The sequence below is a fragment of the Apteryx mantelli genome, chromosome Z (assembly GCF_036417845.1).
Source record: "Apteryx mantelli isolate bAptMan1 chromosome Z, bAptMan1.hap1, whole genome shotgun sequence".
NCBI classification, from domain to species: Eukaryota; Metazoa; Chordata; class Aves; order Apterygiformes; family Apterygidae; genus Apteryx; species Apteryx mantelli.
Window position 1 is genome coordinate 85609479 of NC_090020.1, and position 25589 is coordinate 85635067.

Genomic DNA, 25589 nt, shown 5'->3' on the forward strand with positions numbered 1-25589 from the left:
GTATTTGGAGCACATGGATGGATCGTCTAAAACTCTCCTTCTGAAGGGATTGAAAACTCTGAGCGTTCCCATAAATGTGTCTGTGTTTCTATGCTGATGCCTGTCAAACAGATTTGTGAAGGCAGAGTGTGTGTCAACGTGAGTACAAAAACAACCAAAACGACTAGCTGACTCAAGTCAAGAGTGGCTGAGTCTTTCAGAAACGCCAGTCTTGGATCAGTAGAGAGGATTCTTTCCTGAGATGTGATAGTATTCCTACCCACCTAAACATTGGCTGTATGTCTCACCCGTGTGCTTCTTGGTCATACTGTTCTCTAGATAATTTGACTGATGGTTGAGCATAAGGTATATGTGTATCTCCTTACATCATTCCAATCATGCAGATGCCTGTGCCCTAACACCATTCAGTGTATCTTGATCTTGAAAAGCAAATCACAAATCTCATTAGATGGAGCTTCCTCTTGTTGCTGCTTTTAATGGTGACTAATGCTAGTCACCATTGTATACCGGTGTCAGAGTATACTGGGAAGAACCATGGGATGTTAAGGAATTTCATTCAAACTATGTCTAAAAACGAAGATATAAATAGGATGTGGAAAAATGCAAGTTCATCTAGCTTATCTGAATTTCAAAAGTTAAATTTGGAAAAAATCGCAGATTCTAATTTTGATCTATGTTTAGCTTCCTATTCAAAATTTTACTCTGTTGAAGCCATGCATTAAAGCCCCATTTCCAGCAATCCTGTTGTATAACATTTGTTTGTAGTTCAGTGGACAACCTTGCACTGTGTGTTAGTCTCTGCTACCCGTGCTGTGGTACTTTAGCCTAATTATGCATATATATCTCCTGGTTAGTCTTAAAAATATAACTACAGGTTTTGCCTGTCTTGTTTCTTCCACGTGCCTCACCACGTAGTCTGCTGCCTTTCTTCTCCTTACCCCTGAGAGAAATTCTGTAGCTGTTCGCTGATGCTATCTGAGATACAGTTATTAAATCCAGTAACCACAAGCATAAAGCAGCCCATGCAAACATTTTCCTAATGATTGAACAAAATAATACACTTAAATATAAATGAGTTGAATACTGTGACTGACATTTAAATCGCCAAAAGCATTACGGGCAATATAGTATATTGCTTTTTGTGCGTTGGTTCATAAATGGTGCTGTTATACCTTGATTAGGCACTGAAAAGTCCATTCCTGTTCCTTTTTGTTCCTTTCCTTTCGTTAAAGCACAGTATTTTATTATAAAATTGCATATGGGCACGAGGATCGCACAGATGTGTATGGGTAACCCACTGCCAGGCGTGTTGCGTGGTTTCTGCTCCGTGGCAACCTATAGCGTTATGTGAACGGGCACTTCAGTTCTGCCTGTATAGCTCATGTGCACGTATAGCTGCATGCTGAGGTATGCTTAATTTCTCTGTGCTTTTTAATTCCCAGTACTCTTCTTCTGGCTCTTTCCGTTCCCTGCCACTTGTCCATCTTGTCTTCGTGGAGTATCAGCTTCGCTTGCTGGAGAGGGGAGCTCTACTGCAGGCTGTTTCGAGATGCTCTTCACATCACAACTGTATTTTACTTAGCTGTATTGGTGTTAATTTGGAGCTACTGAGTAGTAATGTGAGACAGCTGTGACTGGGATTTATTTCTGTGTTTAAACTTACCTTCTGAGAAGGTAGCTCTGATATCATTTATCAAGGCAGGACTTTAGGTCGTATTTTCCGTGGAAGTATAGTCATCTATACTATCTTTCTTCCAAAATCTGGAGGTACTCCCAGTTCTTAGGGAAGAAGTTAATTAATCTAGGCACTCACCATTTATATAATTCCCAAATATAATTAGTCTTTAAATTAGTCTTTGAAATCTGTTTGGAAATTATGTTCCTGGTAATATTTTAACAGGTTATTCACAGTCAAATGATGATTTTAAAGAGTGCATCAATAGACTTTTTCTAAATCGTTTTTAGTAAACATCTTTAAAGAGAAGTCGTTTCATTAGGATGATTTCAGAAATATACTATTTTATTTTGCCTAATGCATAGGCAGTAAATTACCCCTTTCTGAGACTAATCAGATGCTGCTGCTGAGGGGGAAGGGTATGGAGGTGTACGTACTGTACGCCAGCACAAACAAGGATCCTCGTGTTGAAGTAGCCGTTAGCCCTGGGGTACTGTAAACTTCTGAAATTTGATAACTCAAGTTCAGGCAAACTTACATCTTCATAAAATTAGGATTTGATATGCCTGTTAAAATTATGAGGCAGAGTAAGCACTGGGCCCTCAGCCAGATACGTACTGAATATTAGACTTTATCAGTGTATTTCCTTAGAAGAACCAATTTAACTTCCAGTTCATAGTCATATTGTCCCAATTTAAATTCTTCCTCTCATCCATAAGCTTGTGAAAAGGCTTCTAGTGACTTCTTTGCTTGTTCGGTGTCCAGGGTCTCCAAAATGATCTTCTGTTAGAGACAAGCTTGGTATTCTTAGCATTGGAAGCTCAAATGTTTTCCACAACGGGTATATAGGCCTGAATATATCTCTTTAATAAATATAGGAGGAAGGTTGCTTATAGAAACTGTTAGCGCTCTTTAAATGCTCCATAAAATTGTTTGGCACTAGAATGGAGCGATTATATTATTTGCGGCTGGTAGGATGGTATATTAGTCTAAAACATGGGTCTGATTTTCCTTGAAGCTAGTAATTCCAGTGCAGAACTGGAAAAACAAACCAATGAAAACCCAACGTGGAAGCTGTCAGAAAGTGTGCCCATCGCTCTTTCGCTAGTCCCAGGTAAGATGATGTTGATGACAGTGATCCTGAACCACGTGCTTCTCGGACACTGTTTGTGTAGTCTAGAGCTTTTATTTTCATAGTTGTAGTGTAACAAAACCCTTTAGACTGCATTTGGTAGCTATTGAGTTTCACAGAAGAAATCTTAAGGAAGTGATTTGCTCATACGTTAATTTTTTCTCTCTCAGAACTAATTACGAAAGGGCTCTTGCTAGAACTGGAGGATCTGCAGTGAGAACTTCTTGGAGACGGGCAGGTTACAGGTGCCTGGGAGCCTGTTTTTAGGTGAACCATGTATTTCCCAACTCTGTGGTTATTAATAGCTTTGTTTCCAGGGTGATTTCATTCACACTCTTTCTAACATGATATCTGTGTTTGGTTTGAGAAGTAAATATGCTTGTGAGCCCTGTGAGGTAGGCATTAATGCATGTCCTCGAAGACACGTGTGTGTGAATGGGGGGGACTCTGTGCAAAGCCCCTTTGAGATGTCTGCTCGAGTTTCACCGCGTGCAAGGCTCAGTCGCTGGGGGACGAAGATGGAGACCTGACGTGTACTGTCACGACCGAGCCTTGGTGGCTCTGCTTCTGCGTCCCTGCCCGCCGGGTGGGCTGCGCCAGGGTGGAGGGACACATGTCCCACTGGGATGGTCTCTGGGTCAAGCTGGTAAGTGATAGCAATGTAGCTGTCCTGCCACTGAAAAGCCTTCTGCTCCAAGCACCGGAGGGATTGCTAAAAGAAGTAATTTCCCCTGATCGTGGGCAGGCGCAGCCAGACCCAGTGCGGGTGTCCAGCCGGGAATGCAGCCGCGCCGGCTGCGGGGCCTTCGTGTCTGGTCTCCTGCCTGCGGAGAGGACGTTGCTGTAATAATCACGCCTGCTAGGACCTCACGTTTTTCTTGAACACTGCAAAGTACCATATGGACGCCTAAGACGGTGAATCCATTGACCCAGATTGTCATCGACGTGCTCCTCTCTCTGTTTTTTAAGCCCCTGTCCAGGTTGTTTGTTCATCCTTATCTGTATGTTAAGTATTTGAACCATTTTAGATGCTTTAGATTTGTTACCTTGGGCTCTCCTTTTTAATTTAACTCATGTTGGCCTTTATTTTTCCCTTCAGTGCAGATTTGTTTGAGAAGAAACTGACAGTTTGATCACTTGGGGGATAACAAGGGGGAGTTTCAGCTTAATTAGCTTGCAAGAGTCATGTAAATAATTAAGCTGTTTGGTTTGCTTTCTGCTTTCAAGAAAAAAGTGGGTTAAATACAATGCTGAGGATAAAGTGAATGTGTAAAACTAGTCTCTGCACTAGTTTTTGGTAATTTTGGTTGCACTAAGTGCATTAAGCTGTGGAGCCAAAAAGTGGATTCATCTTCTTTTTGTAATGGAATCGGAGCAAGATTTGTTCAGGAAAAGGGGCTAAATCTTGATCAAGCAGATGATGATCTCTGTTAATGTATTTTGAAGTCCAAGGAATGTGTCCCAGGCTATCAGAGAATGATGTTGGAGGAGACAAGCTAGTGAAGATACAGATTTCGTGCCTTGGAGGTCAGCCCTTAGTACTACCTTGATCAGTGGTTGCAAAAAATGTCCACAGAGCATTTGGTGTGTGAGTTCTCATTCAGCAAGTAGTCTCTGAGGAATAAAATAACTAGTACTACTTTAAAGCAAATGCATAGATGTTTTTTATTCTAACACCTAATGCTGAACAACTTCCACTACTGAGGATAGCTTTTATTGGCTTAGAGAAAATAAATCGATTCTCTCTAGAACAGCGAACCCAGCGTTTACTGTGTTTCTCCAGATGTGCTACCACCATCATTTCTGTAAAGTACTAATCCTCTCTGCAGTGACTTCAGTGGCATTACCTATGGAATTAAGTTATGTTCAGTGTGTATAAGGATGGCAGAAAAACTGTTACCTGTGAGTAGTCATACAGATTTCTGCAGTGTTGCTCCCATGTGTAAAGCTCAGAGTATGGATCACTTCAGAATTTGAATAATATATTCTCTGTTTTTTTCCCAAGGAATGCTGATTTAAATATACAGTTTTGTGAGAAAGGTGAAGAAACAATGCTCTGCTGTAAATAGCTATAGGAACATAAACAGGTCTCGGGTAAAACAAACAAACCAACCGTCTCCGGTAAGCTCTGGTGATAATTTGAAGCCGTATGATATACGGATATGTTATTGGTACAGATGGAGTTGTAAAACTGGTTTTAGTGACTTTCCTCACAAAATATTGGAATGATAACTACAGGAACAAAGCTACTCTAGTGTTCTGTATTTGTTTTTGAAATAATAGATGTCGTAATCTTAAGATACTCTTACAAAGACTTCAGTATATGATTTGCTGCCTCTTAAAATATTTAAACTCCACACAGTAGAATTCTGCGACTGTCCTGGTGATTATATGGTTTGAGGCATTAAGAAGATATAAGCTGGATGTAGTTAGACTCTTCTCGCTAGACACTTTGGTGATATACCGCATAATTAAAATCAAGCCCTGTAGTCTTAAGGAGCTGCAAATCTGAAGCGCGGTTGGTGTCCTGAACAGTCACCAGGCGTTATCGTGGACATAACGAGACGCAGTTTGTTTGCAAGCTGCTGTCGGATTTGTCTGATAATGTGCTAGTTGCTCCACCTCGGGATGCACTGGTGTCCTCTGGTAGTGCCTGCTGGAGGAGGTGCTCCTTGCCTGGGACCGTTTGTGGGTGGTGAAGGTGTGGGACAGCCTATAGGAGCAGGATAGGTCTGACCTTAGCAGCTGCGTAGTAAATCCTCCTAGCAAAGTCTCAAAAAGGTTACCAGCTCTCGCTGGGATGAAGGAAGGTGATTAGAGCTCTAATGAGCCGAATCACTACCAATATGAAAATAGTAACCTTCTAGTAATTGGAGAATGAAACTTTGACCTTAAATAGCTAACTCCTTGGTTAATCCTTGATACGTACTTCTATATCCTGCAAGGTACAGTTGGGAAGAAGAAATAGTCTACTATAAAATAGTCTACAATATTGTAGCGTTTTTATTTCAGGGAAGAATTAGTTTAGAATTTTTTGAAGTTTGATGTTGTAAAATGGCCTGATCTGCTCAATCGTACTCCAGTGAAGTACAGAAAGGTACTGAAAAGTAATTTCTGAGATGAAGAATGCATTATCTTGGTAGTTGCTGAATGGCATGTTTTCATTTTTATCTTTCCTAAGGAAATGGCTTGCACTCCAGATGTGTGCTTTTACTTCTTCATGGTGACTTTTGAACTTGTCTGATTTAAACCCAATTTGACAGAAGGGTAGAGGTTTCAAATATCATGAAACTCCTATTACTTTTTATTCAGTTATAGAGATAGATGGTGATGTTCAAGTAGAGCCTTCTCCCTTGTGGCCATTATGATTTTAGAATTAGACCAAAGAGGAGCTAAAAGGACCGCTGCTGCTTGAAAAATGTTATTGGAAAGACAGTGACATGAAGAAAAAGATATTCTTTTGTAATACCAGGAGATTTTGATTATGGGACTCTCATCCTTGCAGCTGTTGTTACAATGCCCTAATTTCCAAAGGTAAAGTAAGAAAAAATTGATGTGAACCATTCTATAAGTCTGGAAAGTGTAGGCTCTCCTTTGCCGCAGTCCTTGTCCTGCAGGAAGCAGAAAATGCAACTCTTCCTTAGTCTTTGCTCTAAGGGTCCTTCTTGGAGCCCCATCTTTTCATCATGTTCTAGGGGATTCTGGCCCTCTATACCAGGGAGACAAAATCAGTCTGTTTTCCTGGTTTTGTACCTTGCCATTCCTTTTCTGCTAAATACTGCAGTAATTTGGGCTTTCAGTTCACTTCCGCCTAGTGTTTCCTGGTTAGCTGAGATAGCTCAGCTAGGGGACTTGTGGTAGATGTGCCTTGGCCTGTGGACTACCAAAGGGTTGTTTTTGTGCACTGCAGTACTTGTAAGAGTATTTTAATAAATTTTTCAATGACATCAGTGGTTTTAGGAACACCTTTCTCCCCCCTCCCCCATATTGATTCAGAAACTAAAAGCTAGAGATGTAGCTCACAAGATGAAACAGAATTTTTCCAGTTAGAAGAGTAAGTTCAAAAGCAGCAATCCCACGTTTATGAAGGGAAGCAATCGGGAGGTTATTTTGACAAGTAAGGCAGCTGCAAGAAGGACCTCTGCTAAGGTGAAGGCAAGAGGGAGTACGTGCCTAACCTTGGGGTTAGAGACGACGGGGGAAGTGGGGATGGCAAGATAGTGCGAAAGAGATGCCGCCAGGTAAGAGCTCCTGAATCTGGGTTATGGATAGCTGAAGTTATGGAGCAAGGTCTTAAGGCTCGATTTTTTGGTAGTCATAACCACGTGTTTTCTGAGATTAGAAACTTGTAGCTGCCAGACCAAAGCAGCCCTAGCAATAACGTGCATGTTTGAACTGGCATTAGAATAACATAATCTCTGCCCCCACCTATCCCCCCCCCCCCCCAAAAAAAAACCCCACAAACAAACAAGCAAAAAAACCCAAAACAAAACTGTGGCTACATTGTGTATTAATACTAAAGAGCATTTCCAATTCTAGGAAGAGAATTTGGGTAGTTGGGGCATACAGGTAGGTTTATTCATCACGTGGCTCAGAGCCACAGTGCTGCTTTGGGGAGTTTTGCATTTGGGTATCTTTGGGTATCCTGCCCCTATTGCTAAAACGAGGATCAAGGCAGTCTTCTGCAAAATGAGATGGCAGACTTCTAGTCCGATTGGTTTCCTGCTGCTGTTAAAAGTGAATGCAGATGGATGGGTATGGGGTGCTTGTGCTTGCTTTGGGTTTCCTGGCTGCTAGTGAAAATCTAGTTCTTTGTCTCCTCATACTGTGACAGTGTGGTTATGTATGCTGGAAAAGTCGGGCAAATTGTACAGTATGTCAGTAAAAACAAAGGGATTTTGTATACTGAATTTCCAAGTTGTTTACAGATGGTGAAAGTGACCCCTCTAGATGGGCCAGCATATACTCGTAATGCTTGGGCTCCTGGGTTTGCAATGATGCTAGGTGAGTTCAGGAAACCTCGTTTCAGATGAGATGGAGCGCAGGCCATGCTCATTTCAGATAGAAAGCTGTTTTCCAGAGTTGGAGATACTTTTAGAAACCGGGTTGCCAGTGCTTGGTTCTAGTTCCCAGCCAGTCCAGCCAAACAGCGCATCGGGAGCAGATTTGGGCCGGAGATAGCCGCTCGCTAGAGGCAGGGCATGTGAAGCAGTAATGCATTTGCTTGGGGGGCAGTGTCTTCTCTGTTGGCAAAACTGGATTTGACGTGTCTTTTGAGAGTTTGCTTCTGCATGTGGGTTTGATGCAGAGGCTTCGGTGAGCAGCACGTGACTCGCTATTGGTTTAAGCATTGCTGCTCGGGTGAGTCAGCTCTTGCTGCTGGCCTGTGCGGGGCTCTGGCCAACAGCAAACTGGAAATGAGCTTTTTCCTCTTCCCTGTGCCCATCACTGCTGTAGTCTGGAGCATGGAGATATCCGCATTCACGTGGATGCCGGTAAACAGCATGATGGTATCAACTGTTTCTGTTTTTTAATTGCAAGAAGGCTGTTGCTCATAGGCACAGTTGTTCAGCAGTGACTTACTAGGTAGCTCTGCAGTGAATTAAGCATCTTTAGTGGAAAATCTTTGTCTTCCTGGCTGCAAAAGAGCTGCCTGCTGTCCTGCCTGCAAAAGAGCATGGTGTGTAGTGGAGACGGCAGAATGGCAGCTCTATCCTGCTCAGCGATGTACGCGAGCTTTGCTAGAGCTGGGGCTTGTAGACCTCCGCCTTTGCGATGGGGATGCCAGGGGCCCGAGGAGCTCCTCCGTGGAGCACCTTGTGGCGCAGGGCTTTCCCTCGAGCCTCGCTGCCCCGAAGCAGCCGGCCGCTGGGCAGTAGCAGAGCCGGCAGGACCTCGTCCCGGTCCCCATCGGTGTTCTGCAAAGCCTTTACTTACTGAGCGCTTGAAACCTTGTGATGGAAAACCATCATACTGAAAAATCTCCAAACAGCTCTTCTGCAATATAAACAATGTTTTTTGACTTTCTCACAGGGGAAAATTATGACACTTCATGAATCAATTAACACTTTATAAATTACTTTGAGATCAATGGATAAATAGCCTTGTGTAAAAGCGCTGTGTATTACCTGAAAAAGCTGAAAGGGTGCTACCACACCTTTTAACTACTCTCATCCTATTTTCTGTCTGATTTGATTTATTTCTACCTGATATCCTTTTCAAGTTAGAAGGCTGAGTTTGAACAGCTTCTTCCAAAATGCTGGTGTTCCCACTTTGGGAAGGAAGGAAGATCATCGCTTTCCGTACAACGTGCGATTTTTCTCCTCGGAGCTGACAAGGCCACCTAAGCTGCAGCTGAGGGCAGTTTTCTTCATTTTACTCTGAGTATCGCTGCGCCATATCCTTACCTAACCCTGATACGTAGAGCAGGGCAATGCCAGCATTGAGCATATCATCCTCTGTGCACGTATAAACCAGGAGGGGAATGAGAGTAACCACACAGAAAACATAATACTGGGGAATTCACTGGGGCGTTTCAGTTTGATGTAAACTCTTCTGCACTACTGATGAAAACCAAACTTGAAGTCAGGCATGCTACACTGTAAAATATTCATGTTACTTATTGGTGCTAAAGGCTACTGCTGATTTATCTTGAGTTTGTGGTAAGGCATGACAATGTTATAGCATTCAACCAGAACAGTGTTAGCAGGATGCTGCATTTTAAGGGACTGTGGTTTCCAGTGATGTTGTTATTGTTAATATCTTTTTCCTTTAGAGAAGAGCTAAACCCTGCTAGAACAGACCGTTTTATCAACAGAGGTTTGGTGCTATGGGCAAGAAAACAGGCCAGGATAGAAAGGAGTGTCCCATTAAAGTCGGCAGCACTTAAGCCATTGGGAGTTTTTACATGAATAAAGCAGGGTTTGACTTCTTGCATGCCAGATTTTCAAGAGTAGCCGGTGGCTTTTCTTGTGTGCTGGCATAGGGTTTGATCTCTTGAGATGGATTTCTGTACTAGGGCAATGAAAGGTATGCGGCACGTGTACTGCTGTGACCGAGTCCCATCATGTTGCTCCTCTGCTCAGCCTGCCGTTTGGACGCATCAGCATCCAAAACAGCTCTGCTGGGCTCTCCTGTTCCCGAAATCGTATGCAGTGAAGTGTTAGGGAGCCTTGGTAGCCCCCAGGCAGCCCCCCGGAAGGGGCAGGAGAGAGTGGGTTGTGGGGCTCCAGGACCCGTGCCGGCAGCAGGTAACGCCTGCCTGAAGGCCGGGGAAAGCGCAGGGGACCGGATCATGCTGCAGCCTCTGAACTGGTGTTAGGTGGCTGCTTTTGCTGTAACTTTAATACTGTCTCCCCCTACTCCCAGTGCTACAAAACTTCTTTCCATCCTGTTGCAAAAACCTGTTGCTTGTCTTCAAGGCAGTGGCTCTGCAGGGCTTTGACTCGCTGCTTCTGCCTTGTCCAAAGCAGCAGACGGGCTCGCTTCAGTGAGCGGTGGCACCTTGGAGGAGAAGAGCGTTAGGAAAGGGCTTCGGCGCGGTGGTGCAGCTGCACGAACACTTTGCCTCTCTTCCAGCGCGCCATCAAACGTGTGAACTTAAATCACTGAGCTTTAAGCAGGTGAGTTTGGCTTTGCACTGGCGGGGGCAAGGAGAGCTCTTACAGTCCAAGGAAGAGGAGAGAGGATTTAAGGAGCTGTTCCTCATCGCCCTCTTGGGTCGTTTGACTACTTTAGTAGGGAGCTCTCTAGTCCCTCTCGTTTCTGTCGTCGCTGCTGCGTGCGCGCGGTGACGGGAGCCACGGGGCCCCGGCCCCCGACAATTGCTGCTGCGCGAACGCTGCTGCACGGCTGCTGCTTCGTGGCTCCGGCTGGTGATTTAGGATTGCCCGCTAATGTTCAATAAAACGCCAACCGAGGATGCGTTTCTCCGGTTGGTATTTGACTCTGCCTGCAGTTCTTCCTCCTTAACAGCCGTATAGAGGATGCTGCGCTCGGTTCAGGCATTTGTTGTGCTGTATTTCAGCATTGGGCTTTGACATGCTTTTACCTGTTTTGTCTCATAAAAAGATATGTCACATGATTCAAATGCTTGTGGCTGACAGATATATTAGTAAATCTGTCGGATCCAAGCTACTAGCTGTTTTTAGCTGCTTTGCTGAGGAAGATGCTAATTTCTTGGGGGTAGGGGCAGTAATTTTGCTAGTTAATGACTTCGGAAAAGAGAGCGGGGGCAGAATCCTGATGTGTGGAAAGTACTTTTAAATAGATCTCCCATAAATAAGTACTATGGGCATATGAGGAATTGATTATTTTATAAAAATAATACTGCCTATAATAATAAAATAATTGACTGGATTCATATGTGCTCAACTCTGGAGTATCTGGTGCTCCTTCTAATATGGACTGTGTGCTGCTGCAACTCATCTTCAAGGAAACTGGTACATAATACAGGGTTTGTTTTTCCATGATCTTTAGTTTTGTATATCCTTGGGATTGTCAGAAAACACAGCACTTTAATTGGAGGGGAAAGATTATAGCCCTAATAGGTCTTGAAAGATGTGACCTGTAAGTTCAAAAGTGAAACAGAACTTTAAATGGAACATTTAATTTATTAGTTTGTTGAATGCATGAATGCATTGTTTATTATCCTCCTGCGAAATGCCATGTATCCACAGCCACAGTGGGGGATGAAGAGTGGAGTTGGGTGCTTGAGGTGACCAACTTTCTCTTGGGGAGACGCCTGCAGTGGGACTCGCCTGCTTCTGTCTCTAGATCTATTGCGAATCCCCCTATGATCTTGATGAGCATCATCTCTAACAGGTCAGTGATAGGGATTTTCAGGGATAAGTACAGTCACGGTGCAGAATTCCGTCAGGATGCCTGCACGACAGATTATTGGGGGATACACTCTGAACCTTCCCGGTGTCTGGAATGAGATGAAGTAAAATGAAAGCGCATTTTCATGCAGTATGTCGGATAATTACCTAGAGAAAAGGAACTTTAAGGCTTTTTCTCTTTTCCTTCTCTTTTGAACTCTATTACAGGATTTGAGAGAATGAATCCTGCTTTGGCATAGTTAAACCTATCGAGAGGTGAGCTGCTTCACCTCCTGTAGCTTTGAATATACTGTCTAAATATCCTAGTGCTTTAATCTTTAACAACATAAGACATTTGTAGCCTAAGTTTGTAGAGTCACAGGCTTGATATTCATGCTCCTGGAAGTTTGTCCAAGCAAAGTTTCCTGACTTGTAGCGTCCCTTTAATCACTAGTGGCATTTCAGCTCCCCTGAGGACTTGCTGTTAGCTTTAACAGAGTAAGTGGTGTTCAGAGGTGTTTCCCCAGGCAATAGCCCTGAGAATGGATACCCACTGAAGCCAGCCCTTAAAGCATAAAATACCTGGAAGTAAGTAAAATGGACAGCGGCCTTCCCTTCTCAGGTGTTGCATTTGCATGCTCTACTCCAGTGCTCCCCATCTTACTCAGTTGTGTGTCACTGCCTCGCGTAATCCTCTCCGCATCTTCTCCCAGGCCACTCCAGAGTTTGGTCTGCGTGGCCGCATCCTCTCTGCCTTCAGGCCCTTGTGAAAGATCCCTTTATATCTTGCATGCTCACACATTGCCCACTACACGTGTGACATCTCCTGCACTCGTACTGGGCTGGGTGAAACAATAACTTTCGCCTTTGGCTTGGGCGTGAAGCTTCAGAAACCCCTGGATCTTTATTCTTGCAGGAGTTTGTTCCATAGTCTGTCCCAGGCCCTTAGGAAGTCCAGCCTTCAGCACAAATGAGATGAGTGGCTGTTGAAGATGAGTGCTATTTGGCAATTGTGAGTTTTGAATACTTTTTTAAGGTAGGTATCGTGACCCTGTGCTGTTGAGTGCCTTAAAGTTAAAGGGGTGAGGCTTTGTACTTGCTTTGATCTTCTATGGATAGTCAGTGGAGGGAGCAGAGGAGCAGCTTATTGCTGAGAGTTCCCCTAGGAGGAATTAATGTATGTTCTGGCTTTTCAAGACACAGTCCCTGAACTGAATTAGGAGAGGGAAGGGGGCGTACGTAAACATTTTCTCTGCTGTCTAGGCAGGATCTGTTATTCGTGGTAGCAGAACCCTATCCTGCCTTTCCCTGAGCAGTTTGACCTTCAGTATGTCAGAACTGGTCTGTCACATGAGAAACATCTACTGCTATCATTGGAGAATAAACCACAGTGCACGTCACGTTAGGCATTTCATATTTCTCAAAGCTGCAGTTCAAAGATGACAGCTAGACTCAGAGGCCGCAAGGAATAAGATCGGAGTGGTAGAGATGGTTGTATGGTAGCTGTACAACCTGCAGTGACCCTTGCTGTGTTTGCTGGGGTGACCGTTGCCGCCTTGCAGCCTACGCCTGGCTTGTGCGGCGGGTTGCTCGTGCGCTGGGCACCGAGTCAGCGGCGTTTCAGCCTCGGCTGCTGCTGCCCCTTGGCAAGGCTCAGCTTTGTGCTCTGGGGGCTACAGGTGGTAGCCCAGGAGCGATTCCTCCTCCTCCTCCTCCTCCTCCTCTTCCTCTTCCTCTTCCTCAGAGGCAGCCCCACCGCACGCTGCTGCTTTCTCCGGAGCAAGGCATGGCCCTACCTGAAGGCTCTTATTGGAGGACCTAACTGGTGATTTCCCTAAGCATTGCTCAGAAAATCTTCCAGGCAGCCTAATGGGGTAAAAACGGAACATTTCTGCTCCAAGTGCGAGATGGCAGCGGTCTGAGAAACAACTTCGTAGATCATCCAAAGGAATTTAATTTCTCTAAAGGCCTTCTCAAGGTGATTCTGAAGCAAGTATTTTAAACAAGGCATCTCACAAAAATACTTTTTGTCAGCCCTTCCATGAAGTCCCTGCTCCGAGAATCTGGGTTTGGATGTCATAGCCTCAATGATGCTAACAGCAGCTAGCGCCCTGCATGGGGCACACGAATTATAAATCCTCCGTTTTTTTTTATTTGTTTTAATTAGAGATTTTGAAATATGTCTCTTTTTAGCTTCTTCAGCCATGAAAAGGCCTATTTTCTTGTTTATTTCCTGTTTGAGGAGCAGATTTAACGTTTTTATTGGCGACTGGCTGCAAGCCTGTTCTCCTCACTGGCTGCAAGCCAGGAGCACTGGCAAGAAGCACTGACAGGAAGATGAAGAGATTTACACCCTCTGATTTCTGTATTAACAGGGGCAAAGCAGTATGTGGGCTTGTCAGTGGATGCTAAAAATTAAGAGTAGTATCTCTTTTCCCCACACAGGTGTATTGTCGCTGAGAACTGCTGGGAATGACGGGGAGTCATGCTCCCACAGCTACAGCATGATGTAAACTTGTTAGTAAATGTTAACGGTTTCGTTGCTCTGAATATCTACTGTTCTTTTCTCGTTCTTTGAGAAATCTGCAAATACTCCTAAGCTGAAAGTTGTGGCTCTATTTTAATGAAATCTTGTAGCAAAAGCTCCAAAGAGCAAGCGAGAAGCTAGAATAAACCCAAATGATCAAAGAGCTCTAGGTGGGGAGATCCGGAGAGTCGCGGTTTGCTTTTGGCTTCAAGGAGGTCTTAGCTTCTGACGGCGATCTTGAAGAATGACAAATTTGGCGCCCTCAAACTCTGCTGACAGATCTGTAGAAAGAAGAGAAACGCAGTCTTGAGGCTTGTATTTGAATGATTCAGTTGAAACTGAAGTTTTTGTTGTTCTGAGTATATCCCGTGTGCGTGGGACATTCAGGCACAACAGCTTTGTGCCAGCGCTTTGAATCAGAAAGGTCTGCAAAGACTAAGTGGAACTGACCATAAAGGCATTGAATTCGTGATGAAAATCCCCCTACAGCATAAATATGTGGATGGAAAAAATAGATTCTGTTTCTGTGCGTTATGCTGGGAGGAATGCAGCAGGCAAGCAATCCACATAAAAGGTGACAAGTAAATTAGATTTTAAAATTCTTGCAGTTCTGATAATCTGAGCTGACATCAGTAACACAGGTTAGGGAAAAGTCTTTTTCAGAATAAGAAGTTCATTTATTTCCTGTGATGGGTAAGAGGCATCAAAGGGCAGATTCTGGCTCCATCTTTCTTGAGTTAGCCATTCTTGATGGAATTAGACTGCTGCCAAGAATTGGTGCTATAATATTTATGATGGACTGTACTCCAGGAGAAAATTACCGTGTTGGAGGAGACTTCTGATGCGCCTCTGTATTGGGAAAGGTGAAGTTTTTCTTCCTTCCCCCATAGGATATTCTGAATGTTTGTACATGAGTTAAGGTTACTCTCTTATCTAAGGTGAGTTCAGCAGCCTCTGTGTAGATGTGTCCACGTGAGGGGCAGGGTTGCTGGCAGAGAAAGTGGCTTCCGACTGTCCTCTCGATACATTTCAGAAGGAAACATGGTGGCTGTCCTGACATTATATCAGGAATCTGATCTAACAGCACCTTTTAGCAGGATTAAAAACTCAAAAAGTGAGGATGCTGGTGGAACTGAGGTGCTGCCAAGACTAGATAGCACCAGGGTGCTCCGGGCTGCAGCATAGGTAGAGTTTAACTGGTTGAGGCTAAACTTTCCCTTAGTGTTTTATTTAAAATAAATAAATAAAATTAATACAAGCCTTAGACCTGGATCCCGAAGGCCATTTAAACTCAGCTCCTACTGCAATTCCTTTCAGGTGCAGTACCTTAGATCATATGTTGCTGTGAAGGGTAGTGGAATAAAGGCTCCTAAATTCTCAGGCCATTTTCAAAAAATTAGACTTGTATTTGAAAGTGCTTTTGGAAATGTTGCTATTGCTTTTACAGTTATTTGTAAAATCCGTGGCTTGTTGTTCGGACTGTTGTATGTTGACACAGTGCAGAGATTCCCTCTGGGAGCGGGACAGAGCTGTGCTCCTAGCTGAGGTTGACTAAATGAGCCTCCAAAGAGGGTTGCAAATAGAGAAGTTCAGGAGCTGCCCCTTCAGTCTTCCCCGTGGCAGGCTGAGGACTATCTAATGGATAACGGGCTTCACAGCAAGGTTGTCAAGATGCATTTTCCAGTATGATAATTGAATGCTAAATACAAGTTGAAGAAATAACTGTTTCGCCCTTAAATGTGTGGGCTAAAGAGCTATCACAGTTTGATTCCTCTGAAATGAGGCCAAATGCTTTGTTTGGTTTGGAGTTTGGGATGAATCTGGCTGAAAACATCTAAGTTTCTTTCATTCCCCTGGAACCAAGTAGGATGAGTCACTCTGCAATCAAAAGGCAATGAGACGCTTGCGAAGAGGACATCAGAAAAGCATATTAAGTAGATATTTTTGACATTTATTGAATATTAAACAAAACTTTATCTGTTTAAACTCATCCTTTATTGTCTTTTTAAGAAAGCGTTGATTGTGGTCAGGTGGTTCCTAGCTTTGTTTGCAAAAAGTGCACTTTCAAGCCCTCTTTGGCAGAGCTCACAGACTTGGATTGCAGGGGGGGGAACCGATCCCCTTCCTAGGGATTTCCTCTCCCTTCTCATGAAAAGCTGAGAGCTTGGCATGACCCTCAGCCTCCTCTCCCTCTTTGGCTGTCTCTGAACTATACTTCAGGATTTCTACAGTGCCTCAGAAGCTCCCACTGAGTCATGTAGAAGGGAAATAAATAGTATTTACAAAACAGCTCGGGAAACGCTGGGTCAGGTCCCTGGTTTGCTTAGGCTTCCTCTGTGGCCTTGAGCATGTCAGGCGCTGTAGTGTTCTCGGAGGTGCCTGAAATCCCAAGGAAGGCTCTTCCCTTACAAGCCTCTGCATACTGGGAGCCAGTGGGGTGCCCGTTTCTGTGCCTGTGCCATCATTCAGGATTTTAACCTGCATCTTGGGCTCGCATCCTTGTCTGTAAAATTGAAATATTGTCTCTTGTTTACGTGGGAATAAACACCTCAAAGATGGTGAAGCACTTGGATGCAGGGTCTGTGTGTGTATATGTGTATACATATATATATATCTGAGGTGTGCATATATCCATAACCAGCTATACTTCAGTTAGGCGGGAGCTCTCCGGACCCGCCTGTTGCTCTGCTTTGTAAGTAATAACTTGGATTTCAATACACAGCTTTAAGGCCAGGTCCACGTTGGCCCTTCTGCCCTGGAGATGGGGCCCTAGACCAGAGTCGTGCTGTTAAAGCCTGACTGCTTAACTGGAGCTTGGACTCGAAGGCATTTTCACTCTCCCCGCGGTCCAAGGAGAGCCGTGGCTGCGTCTCTGCCGTCCAGAGGCCACCTCTCGCGGGAGGGCGACCTGCTGAGCTGCTGGAGAAACAACGGCAAGGCCAGGGCAAGACAAAACTGCAACCGAAAGGCTGGGGCCAGCTGGCCAAAAAGCTGCATGTCATGAAGCAGGGCCGGGGTGGTCCTCCAGGCGCTGACATTCGTCGCTGGCGGGTGCTGAAGGACGTGCTCCATCTCCCTCGCTAAGGCCCGTTGCGGGGGTCGGGGGCACTTTCTTCTGCAAAAAGCAAGGTCTTTACTCTCTCCCTGGTCATAGTTCGGGTATTGTCTTCCAGTCAGCTGCAGCGCTTTCTGGTCACCCTCCTGGGGTGGTTTTGTGTCTATTAAGTAGGTGTTGCGCCACTTTGGTAGCTGTAATGAGGGCTGTGTGTTCTTAATCTTGTGTTGTGTTGGAGAAGGCAACAGTGAAGGTGCCCTATGTGTGAAGGGAAAGGGGTCTTGGGGGTTTGTTTCTTGGTGTAGCCTAACCCCCAGTCTCTCCTCAGCACAGAAGAGCGATGCTCTGCTAAGAAGCTTTCTGGTGTTTTAGAAGAGGTTTTGGTCGGGCCCTCGGTGCTGGCACTCTGACAAATCGCTTGGCCTTGTTGGGCTGTGCCCCCTGAGCAATAAGAACCAAGAACGGGGTTTTCTAGTCGTCTGTATTAGCAAAGGGCAGAGTAGAGCAAAAAAGCAAATTATGATTTTGTAGGTTTGTTTGCAAGGCTACCGTGTTGCTCTGGTTCTCTGAAATTCTCAGTTGCTTTCTGGGTACGTTTTTTTAAGTATCTTCTATTTTTTACAGGAACAGTTTAGGATACAATTGACACATGCAACTTTGACCCTTTTGACTCTGTTGTCATTGTCCACAATTTCACATTAACTTCATTAAACTTGCTCATGTGCCTCTCCGGAGGCGCAAGAAGGGGAATCGTGTTCAAGCCATCACTCGGAGCCAACATGCGTTTCCAGGCACTGACACCATGTTCGCTCAAACACCTTCGCTTTTGTTAGTAGTTTTGTTGCACTGCAAACAGCTGAAATGTGTCAAGCTTTCAGATGATGTTACTGAGTAAAGTAATTGCACCTGTTATTGTATCATATTATCTTGTATTATTTTGTGATATATGTGAATTTTGACAGTGCTCTGGGAGTTGCGCACCTAAGGGTATATAAGGCCCAAGAACGAAGCGGTGCTCGATACTGGACAAACAAATGGGAAAGTCTCTTGCAGCCTCCATTTGCTGTTGGAGTACGATGGGGGAAATATGGGTGGACACAAACAGACAGGAGGATATTACAGGTGAATGTATTTCTGTAGCATACCTCAGAGGAAAAAAACATAAAGCTGGTTTTGTGTTGGGAAGGTCGTGTTTGTGCCTGTGGCCTTTTATGGGTGCGTGTCCCCCGTTGCAGAAGTCGCCTCTGCCGGGCGCCCCTCAGCTCCTCTGGCTTTGCTCAGCGCCAGCAGGTGCGTTGGCGGTGCTAGTATGGAAATATCACGTGTGCGACACTGTCCACCATGCCAATGGCTGAGGAAAAACGTTTCAGTGGGGATTAGGGAAGAGGGAGCAGCTGGCAACTGGGGCTGCAGACCAGGTTGTCGTGCCCCCGTGAAGGTTTTGCGCCCTTCTTCTAGTGTACCTTGAGCACTGTCCCAGCTGGCAGCTGCTGAGGATTATTTGAGGTATTAGGATCTTGGCAGGATGAAGTATTTCCAGTATTAGGAGCAAGTTTGAGGAGTGGTTAAAATTCTTTGCTGTTGGGAATGTGTTATAGTAAACAGGACTACAGTTATTGCACATGCAGCCTTTCTTCTGGCCTCCTCTGCTTTTGAAACCCCGGGGCATGTTTGTGTCTTCTGCAGGCACTTTCCTCTCCTTCACTTGGCTGTGAATTGCCCCTTGTAGTGAATTGGTCTAACTTTCATCTGTATAAACTATAACTGCCCAAGTTTTATGTATAAAAATTGCAAAGATGTATAAAATCTTATTAATATTAATTTTATTGGAATATTAAAATCTTTCATTTGAATTTTTCTCATTAGGCTGACAGACTCTACTAAGCATGGCTGTATGGCCCTTTACTGCAGGAGTTCCCTGGCTGGCCGCCTTTTATAAAAGTACTGCTAAATGTATACCGGTAACTTCACTTTTTTCCCATAATTTGTTTCTTCGGAAGTCTGTGACCAGTGGCTTTTCATCGGTGGTGTCTCCACCGAGATGTACTGCTCCCGGTTTCACAAGACGGGAGTTTGCAGCAGGAAAGGGAACTGTTTAGCTCGTATTTCTGCAAAGGAAACGTGACACCATATTATTTCTATTTTGATTATTTGGTAAAGCGGGTAGGCTCTGTGCTGCTGCTGCTCCCTGCCTCGGTGCCAAGCTCTCAGAACCGTGGAGTGGAGCAAAGGAAAAGCACACAGAGTAACTAAGGAATAGCAACTTTTTGGAAGCCAGCCCATGGAAGAGAGAGCATTAAGCAGCAGTTGCTAAAATATTTGTATTTCCAGATTCACTCACCCGTTCTTTTTCTTTTTCCTATTTTCTGAGCTGAGCAGAAGGAAATCACACTTTTTCATTACTTTGGTTTCCTGCCCTTCAGCTATTATGTGAATTGAAAGTGAAAAAGGTCTCGTCTTGATGTTAAGTAACCTTGCAGACTTTAATTTGAAACAAACAAAGCATTTAAAGCGGTTCTTCTCCGGGGGGATTGTACTGAGTGCTACTAAATTGCTGAATATTTAATAGCTAAATGTGTTCCAGACCCTGAGGTCTGTCCCCCAAATGATAAGCCTTTTTATTAAGTTAACTTTAATTGCTTAATAATTGGGTCTTCTGTAAGGAAAGATGGGGCTCCTGATAGGCTGCCAACCAGCTTGCATGGTAAATTGGAGCTGGGTGCTGCTTTCAATTAGCTTTTTTAAGTAGGTGTGGGTGTAATGCAGCGAGGTGCATCTGCAAGCCTTTGGCTGCGGAGCCGAGCGTGGCCGCGAATGTGCAATGTTTAATTCCAGGGTCTGTCTCCAGAAGTGACTTTCTCAGAGTTCATTCGCTGGCCCGTTCCCTTGAGCCGGCTCCCGGTGATCGAGGCATCTGTGTGGCTTCAAAACCTGTCTTTAAAATAGATTAGTGTAAGCTAGGAGAGCTGCGAAGACCCAGTGATAGCTTTAAGATCTCATATATTGTGATCCTGCAGAGAGATAAATGAGCTCTGAACATTAACCATGGGAGAAGCTGGCTACTGTCTTTTTGCTGGGACAAAGCAAAAGTTTTTGGCAAGATCCTGAAATGCTAAGCCATAAATTTAATTAGACATGTTTTTCAAGCTTTAAAGAGGAAAAAAGGTTTTATGGCCTGCTCTGTGTAGATCAGTGACTGAAGGTGGATGAATTTTCAGATTGGGTTATTAACAAGAAAAATCTCAGTAACTCTTTGTGTTCCCCTGAAACGTTTTTAAAGCCACGGTTTGGTAGCGCTGGATGCAGCTTTGCTGAGTTCACGGTACCGAGCGTGTGCCAGGTGAGGTTGGCAGCGGCGAGCGAGATCGCCTGACCCATAAATGATGTTACGTCACGCGTCCGTGCTGGGAATAGGTCTGTGTGTGCGAGAACTAACACTGCCACTGTTTTACTTCCCTAACAAAGTAGCTGTTGGGCTTATGGCATGGATTTCTGAGGAAAAAAATGTTTCTTTCTAGCAGTTATTTTAGTCCTAGTTCTTAGTGTGTTGTTAGAGTCGGCTGTCTTTCTTCCTGGAAAAATCTCCACCAATCTGTGGAGCTGCAGTTCTTAACAGCTTTCCCTCACTGTTCACACTGCTTTTACCTTCAATTTTTCTTATTAAAAAGCTGGAAGAGTCGAATGCTTTTGTTCTGCGGTTTGCAGGAGCTCTGGTGCGGGTGCGGAGCGGTTACGCGTGGGTCCCTGCCACCAGCTGGGCTTGCGGGGAGCGTCGCAGTGCGAAGGGGGAGCGTGCGGGGTGGCGGGAGCTGCCAGGGCCTGTGCAGCGATGGATTCATCTAGGCATGTTTTGGCGTGTGGAAGGGCCGTTGGGAAGCTTTCCTGGATCCAATTCCAGCCTCGCTAAGTAATCCCAGATGGCGCTTGCCGCAGCTCCAGCGAGCGTGTCGCCCATGCTGATGCATCCCGTGCTTGCGGGCGCTCCCAGGGCTCGCGGGGGACAACTGTGGCAGCAGATGGGTGGCCAGAATCACAGAAGAAAAGGGGTGTTTTGAGCGGGAAATGAGCTGGGGGCTCCCACTCGGAGCCTTTTTTGTTACACGACTGTTCCCCTTTAAGCTGTTTTTGCTGAATGTTTGGGTGGCGTTTTAATGTCTAGACACTTGGGATCTTTATTCTTTGCTTCCTCAGTTTCTTAATAGCCTCTCTGCTGACAACTGCTTTCTGAAAGCCTTCGCTCACTAACCGAATTTAGAAGGTGCTTGTTTCCTACATGCTCTTTAGTTGCTTTTAGCATCTTTGAGTTTCCTGCACTTTCAGCGACTTGGTACGTTATTTGAGCAACGAAGGAGAGCTGGTAGCTTCATGAGGAGAGCAGGCGATGCAGGCCTTGAGCAGTGGTCCACTGAAGACAGTTTTCCACCCTTTTCCAGAGCATCTTGTGGCTGCAGAGTTTCAAGCTGCAGTTGGCTCGTTTTGGTTTTGAGCTTGCCACGATCGGATGGAATTTCAAAAGAGAGTAAAACACTTGGGTCTGGCCCCAGCGCTCCAGCCTCCCTCATTAGAAAAACCAGACCTGACCAGCCAAGTTGTGTATCTGGAAAAGATGAATTGCAAGGATCTTCTTTAACAGAAAGCATCTTGGAGCCTTGCTAGGCTCTGCTGCCAGCCACGCTCATCTTTTCCCACCTCTCATGCTGTACCAGTGGGGTTACTTATTTCTTCTGTGCAAAGGATGGTATCTGTCTGGAGCATATGTCACTCGGGCAGTTTGATGTGCAGTTTAGTAAAAAAAGACTCCATTAGACAGAAAGATGTGACTAACATTTTCCTGATCTTCCATGAGCTTAGTTATGCTTTCCTTTTGAATGTCATCCTGTTCCGAATAGTTTGTATTGCGTTATAGCATATTTGTACTTTGTTAAAGTTGTTGCTGAGTGGGTTTGTAAGTAACAGGTTGCAATTTGTTACTTTTTATGTTGATAACACATCTTTTCTGTGCTGTTAATGAGTGTAATTTACAGAGGAAAGAGTGTTAGTCACCCAGCCATTATTGCAATCTCAAAGTAGTTTTCAGAATATCACTTTTTTTTTTTTTAGTCTGGATTGTTAACCAAGTCCAAATCAGCATGGAAACAGCATGCGACTTCTATTTTCAGCAGCTATGTAATTGCTTCTTTTACTTGTGCTTTCAGGACCACTGAGGTTTCTTTCCCAGACAGAATCTGTCACGGCTTTTGCAGGAGACACAATTTTATTGAAGTGTGAAGTTGTTGGCGAGCCCATGCCTGTAGTACACTGGCAGAGAAACCAGGAGGACTTGTTCCTGAGCCCAGCGGACACGCGGGTTGCCGTCCTGCCCTCTGGAGCTTTACAGATCAGCAGAATTCAGCCGGGAGACAGTGGAATCTATAGATGCCTTGCAAAAAATCCAGCCAGTTCAAGAATTGGAAATGATGCAGAAGTCAGAGTTTTGGCAGGTAAGAAGCATGCCCTTTTACACTGCCTTTTTCTGTTGTCTGATCACGTTCTTTTGTTCTCTGATGCAGCGGTCACTCCTCCTGGGGCAGCTAGGCTGATTTATCCCACTTTCTTTCCAGTTACTTCTACAAGCTTCCAAGTTCTTCTTCACATTGAAGAGCCTGGAGACCTTTAGAAGCAGTTGGATGCAAAGGTGAGGAGTTGACACCATAGGAAAGTATTCACGCTGCCTAACTTCAAGTACTTAATTTAGAAATGTGTGAAGCTGGTCTTTTTATATAGTCAGTGGTGAGAGATGGGTACTTCCTACCTCCCAGTGTTGGAGACAGCCCCAAATTACTGTCCCAAAGTACTCTCTGGAAGTGTTCCTCTCGCTCCATTGACTAGAAGTTAATCTGAGACTAGCTGCCAAATTTATGTACTCAAAGTTAGGTTGCTTGGATACTTCAGTGCCTGATGTGATCTGCCAGGTTTCCAAGACCACAGTTTGGGATCTGACACAGTTTAACCATAACAGTCTATGGCCAAATGAGCATCTTGCTCCCCCTCTTAATAAACTTATCAGCTAAGTAAACAATTACCACTGCAATATGTTTCTAGAAGTATTATCAAGAACTGAGCATCGAAAGAGTAATGTGAAGAAGGTGTTCCTGCAAAATCCCCTTCCCTTTTAGTTCTGCGTGCTAATATGCAACCACTAATTAAATGGGGCAGGGATGCTGTCAACTGCTACGCTTCTAGGATTTCTTTGGGTATGCTTTTCTAATCGTATGCTGTTGGTTTGCATGACTTTTTTCATTAAGTGAGATAACTGTGCAGGATTCCCAGACTTTGGAGATGAAATCTAGATGCTATGGACAGAATCACTCTTGAGGAAGTGTCCATGCATTTGCCCATGTGAAGCTTGATGAGACTAGATTCTCCTTTCTGGGGATGGTATATAGCTCTGGAGTTTATTGCAGTGGATTTGGGAGATTAAACCTTCTGTGTTTGGGATTTGATACCTGAGAAGAAAAAACAAACAAAAAACCCACATAAAACCCCAAACCTGTAAATGAAGAATTAAAAACCCAAGCCCAGGTCCTCGATTTCTGCTGCAGTAGGTATTGATCCTTTTTTCGGAGCTGTAAAGCAAAACAACAGCTATCACTGGCAACAGGGGAAGACAGTATCACCTGGAGTTCTTGCACCCTGCAGGTTTTTTTCCTGTCTTCTTGGCAACCAGCGGTTTGAACCAGGCCTCCCCGGTACAGAGCTGTTCCTCACTTGTTAGTTTGTGTGATGGGCTGCCACAGAGCTGGTGTTCCTGGGGCTTACAGGAGCCTTAGAGCCGCGGGTTGTTTCTTATGCCAGTAGAAGCGGCTAGACTTTCCTGCCTTTGGACAGTTAACTGTGATTTAAGGCCCATTGAGGGGATGAGGGAGAGAGGAATTCAGTTGCCTTAATGAAAATTAAGAATATCACAAAACTTTAAATTTATACGTAGACCTGAAGGACTTCTGTCAACCTTCTCAGCTTCTCGGAGAATTACTGTTTTGCCGTTCATCCACATTTCTGATGCATTGTAGACAGATTGGTGCCTCCCTTTTTCCAGTTCTGGTCATTAACATTCTGGCTAAATGGCCTCTGCTAGGTTGTCCGTAGGAGGGAAGGGAATTCATTTATCTTTTCCCAGCATGTTAAAATTTTATACTAGGGAAACATCGGAATAAATAACGTGGAAAATATGTCACAAGGAACTAGTGGAGTCAGTCAGACTTTGGCTTAGGGCAAGTAGTAAAGGCCTCATTTCGGGCAGATGTGAACAGACATAACTATTGCAAGAAATGAATGGTATTGCTGAAACAAATTCAGATCTTACTGAGCCTCTTGTGAATTTTGGTCTCACGTTCATCCTTTGGTTTGGCACTATCTGATACCTTGCTGTTAAGTTTGCCTCTTCTATTTTGATTTGTTGGCAAAAATCCATTTTCAGTTACAATTCTCCTCTTCCGCAACTAGTGAAGGCAGAATGCTGTTGTTGGTCTTTTTCTCCTTGTTAGTAAGAAAAAGAAAAAAATCTCTAAATTCTGTTCAAAAGAACAGGCACCAAAAGAAGAGCCTCAGACAGTATCTCGTACTTCTCTGTATTTTAAAAATGTTGCTCTTGTAGTGGTTGTGATCTATTTGAACACTCAGCAGAACTGTCAGGATTTGCACAATAAGTAGAGGGAATAGCCAAAGTTAAATCCTCATATCCCAAAGGAGGGTTTCCTGCTTCTGTATGTGCAGCCCATGCAACAAATACCAAGAAGTCCATCTAGGAGCTCCTGTTTCACCTGCTTGTGAATACTGAAGTACTGGAATATCCAGTACTTCCTAAAGTAATAAATGGTACTTGCAAAATTGGCTATCATTCTGGCTAATATTTGCTAATCTTCTCTACAGCTTCCAAACAGAATGTAAGAGAAAAGAATGAGGGAGAAAAACATGAATGCTACTTTTGCTTCTTTGGTTGAAGGGCTGCTGGTTTGATTTGACATTATGGTGGGTCTGGAGATATCTCTCCTCTTGGAGATGTCTCTCTTCTTGGTAGAAAACGTCTTCATACAACATCAAACAAGTTAGAGGGAGGACAAAAGAATTAGTAATTAGTGCTTTCCTGGACAAAAAAGGAAAATTCACTTTACCAGTGCAAAATCTGTAGTTTAACTCAACATATAAACTAATGAATGGTGAGCCTTCAAACCAACGTTACCAAAGGGAAGTACTTTGTAGATGCATTAACGTGCCTAGCAGATAGGACAGGGCACTAGGCTAATTTTTAAGCTAATTTTTAGCTTAATCACTGAAAGAAACTTTATGTAGTTATGTTTACCGATTTCAGCATTCACTGGCAGGATCATTAAAACACAAGTGTA

The 25589-nt window shown here is 44.3% G+C and overlaps 1 protein-coding gene across 1 annotated transcript in view; it reads left to right on the forward strand.

Moving 5' to 3' along the window:
* The window catches only part of DCC (DCC netrin 1 receptor), a 593344-nt gene that overhangs the window by 251595 nt on the left and 316160 nt on the right, over positions 1-25589 (forward strand). Inside the window, exon 3 of the mRNA XM_067315554.1 lies at positions 22404-22688. Within this exon, the coding sequence (XP_067171655.1) occupies positions 22404-22688 (285 nt within the window). The remainder of the gene's footprint in view (positions 1-22403; positions 22689-25589) is intronic.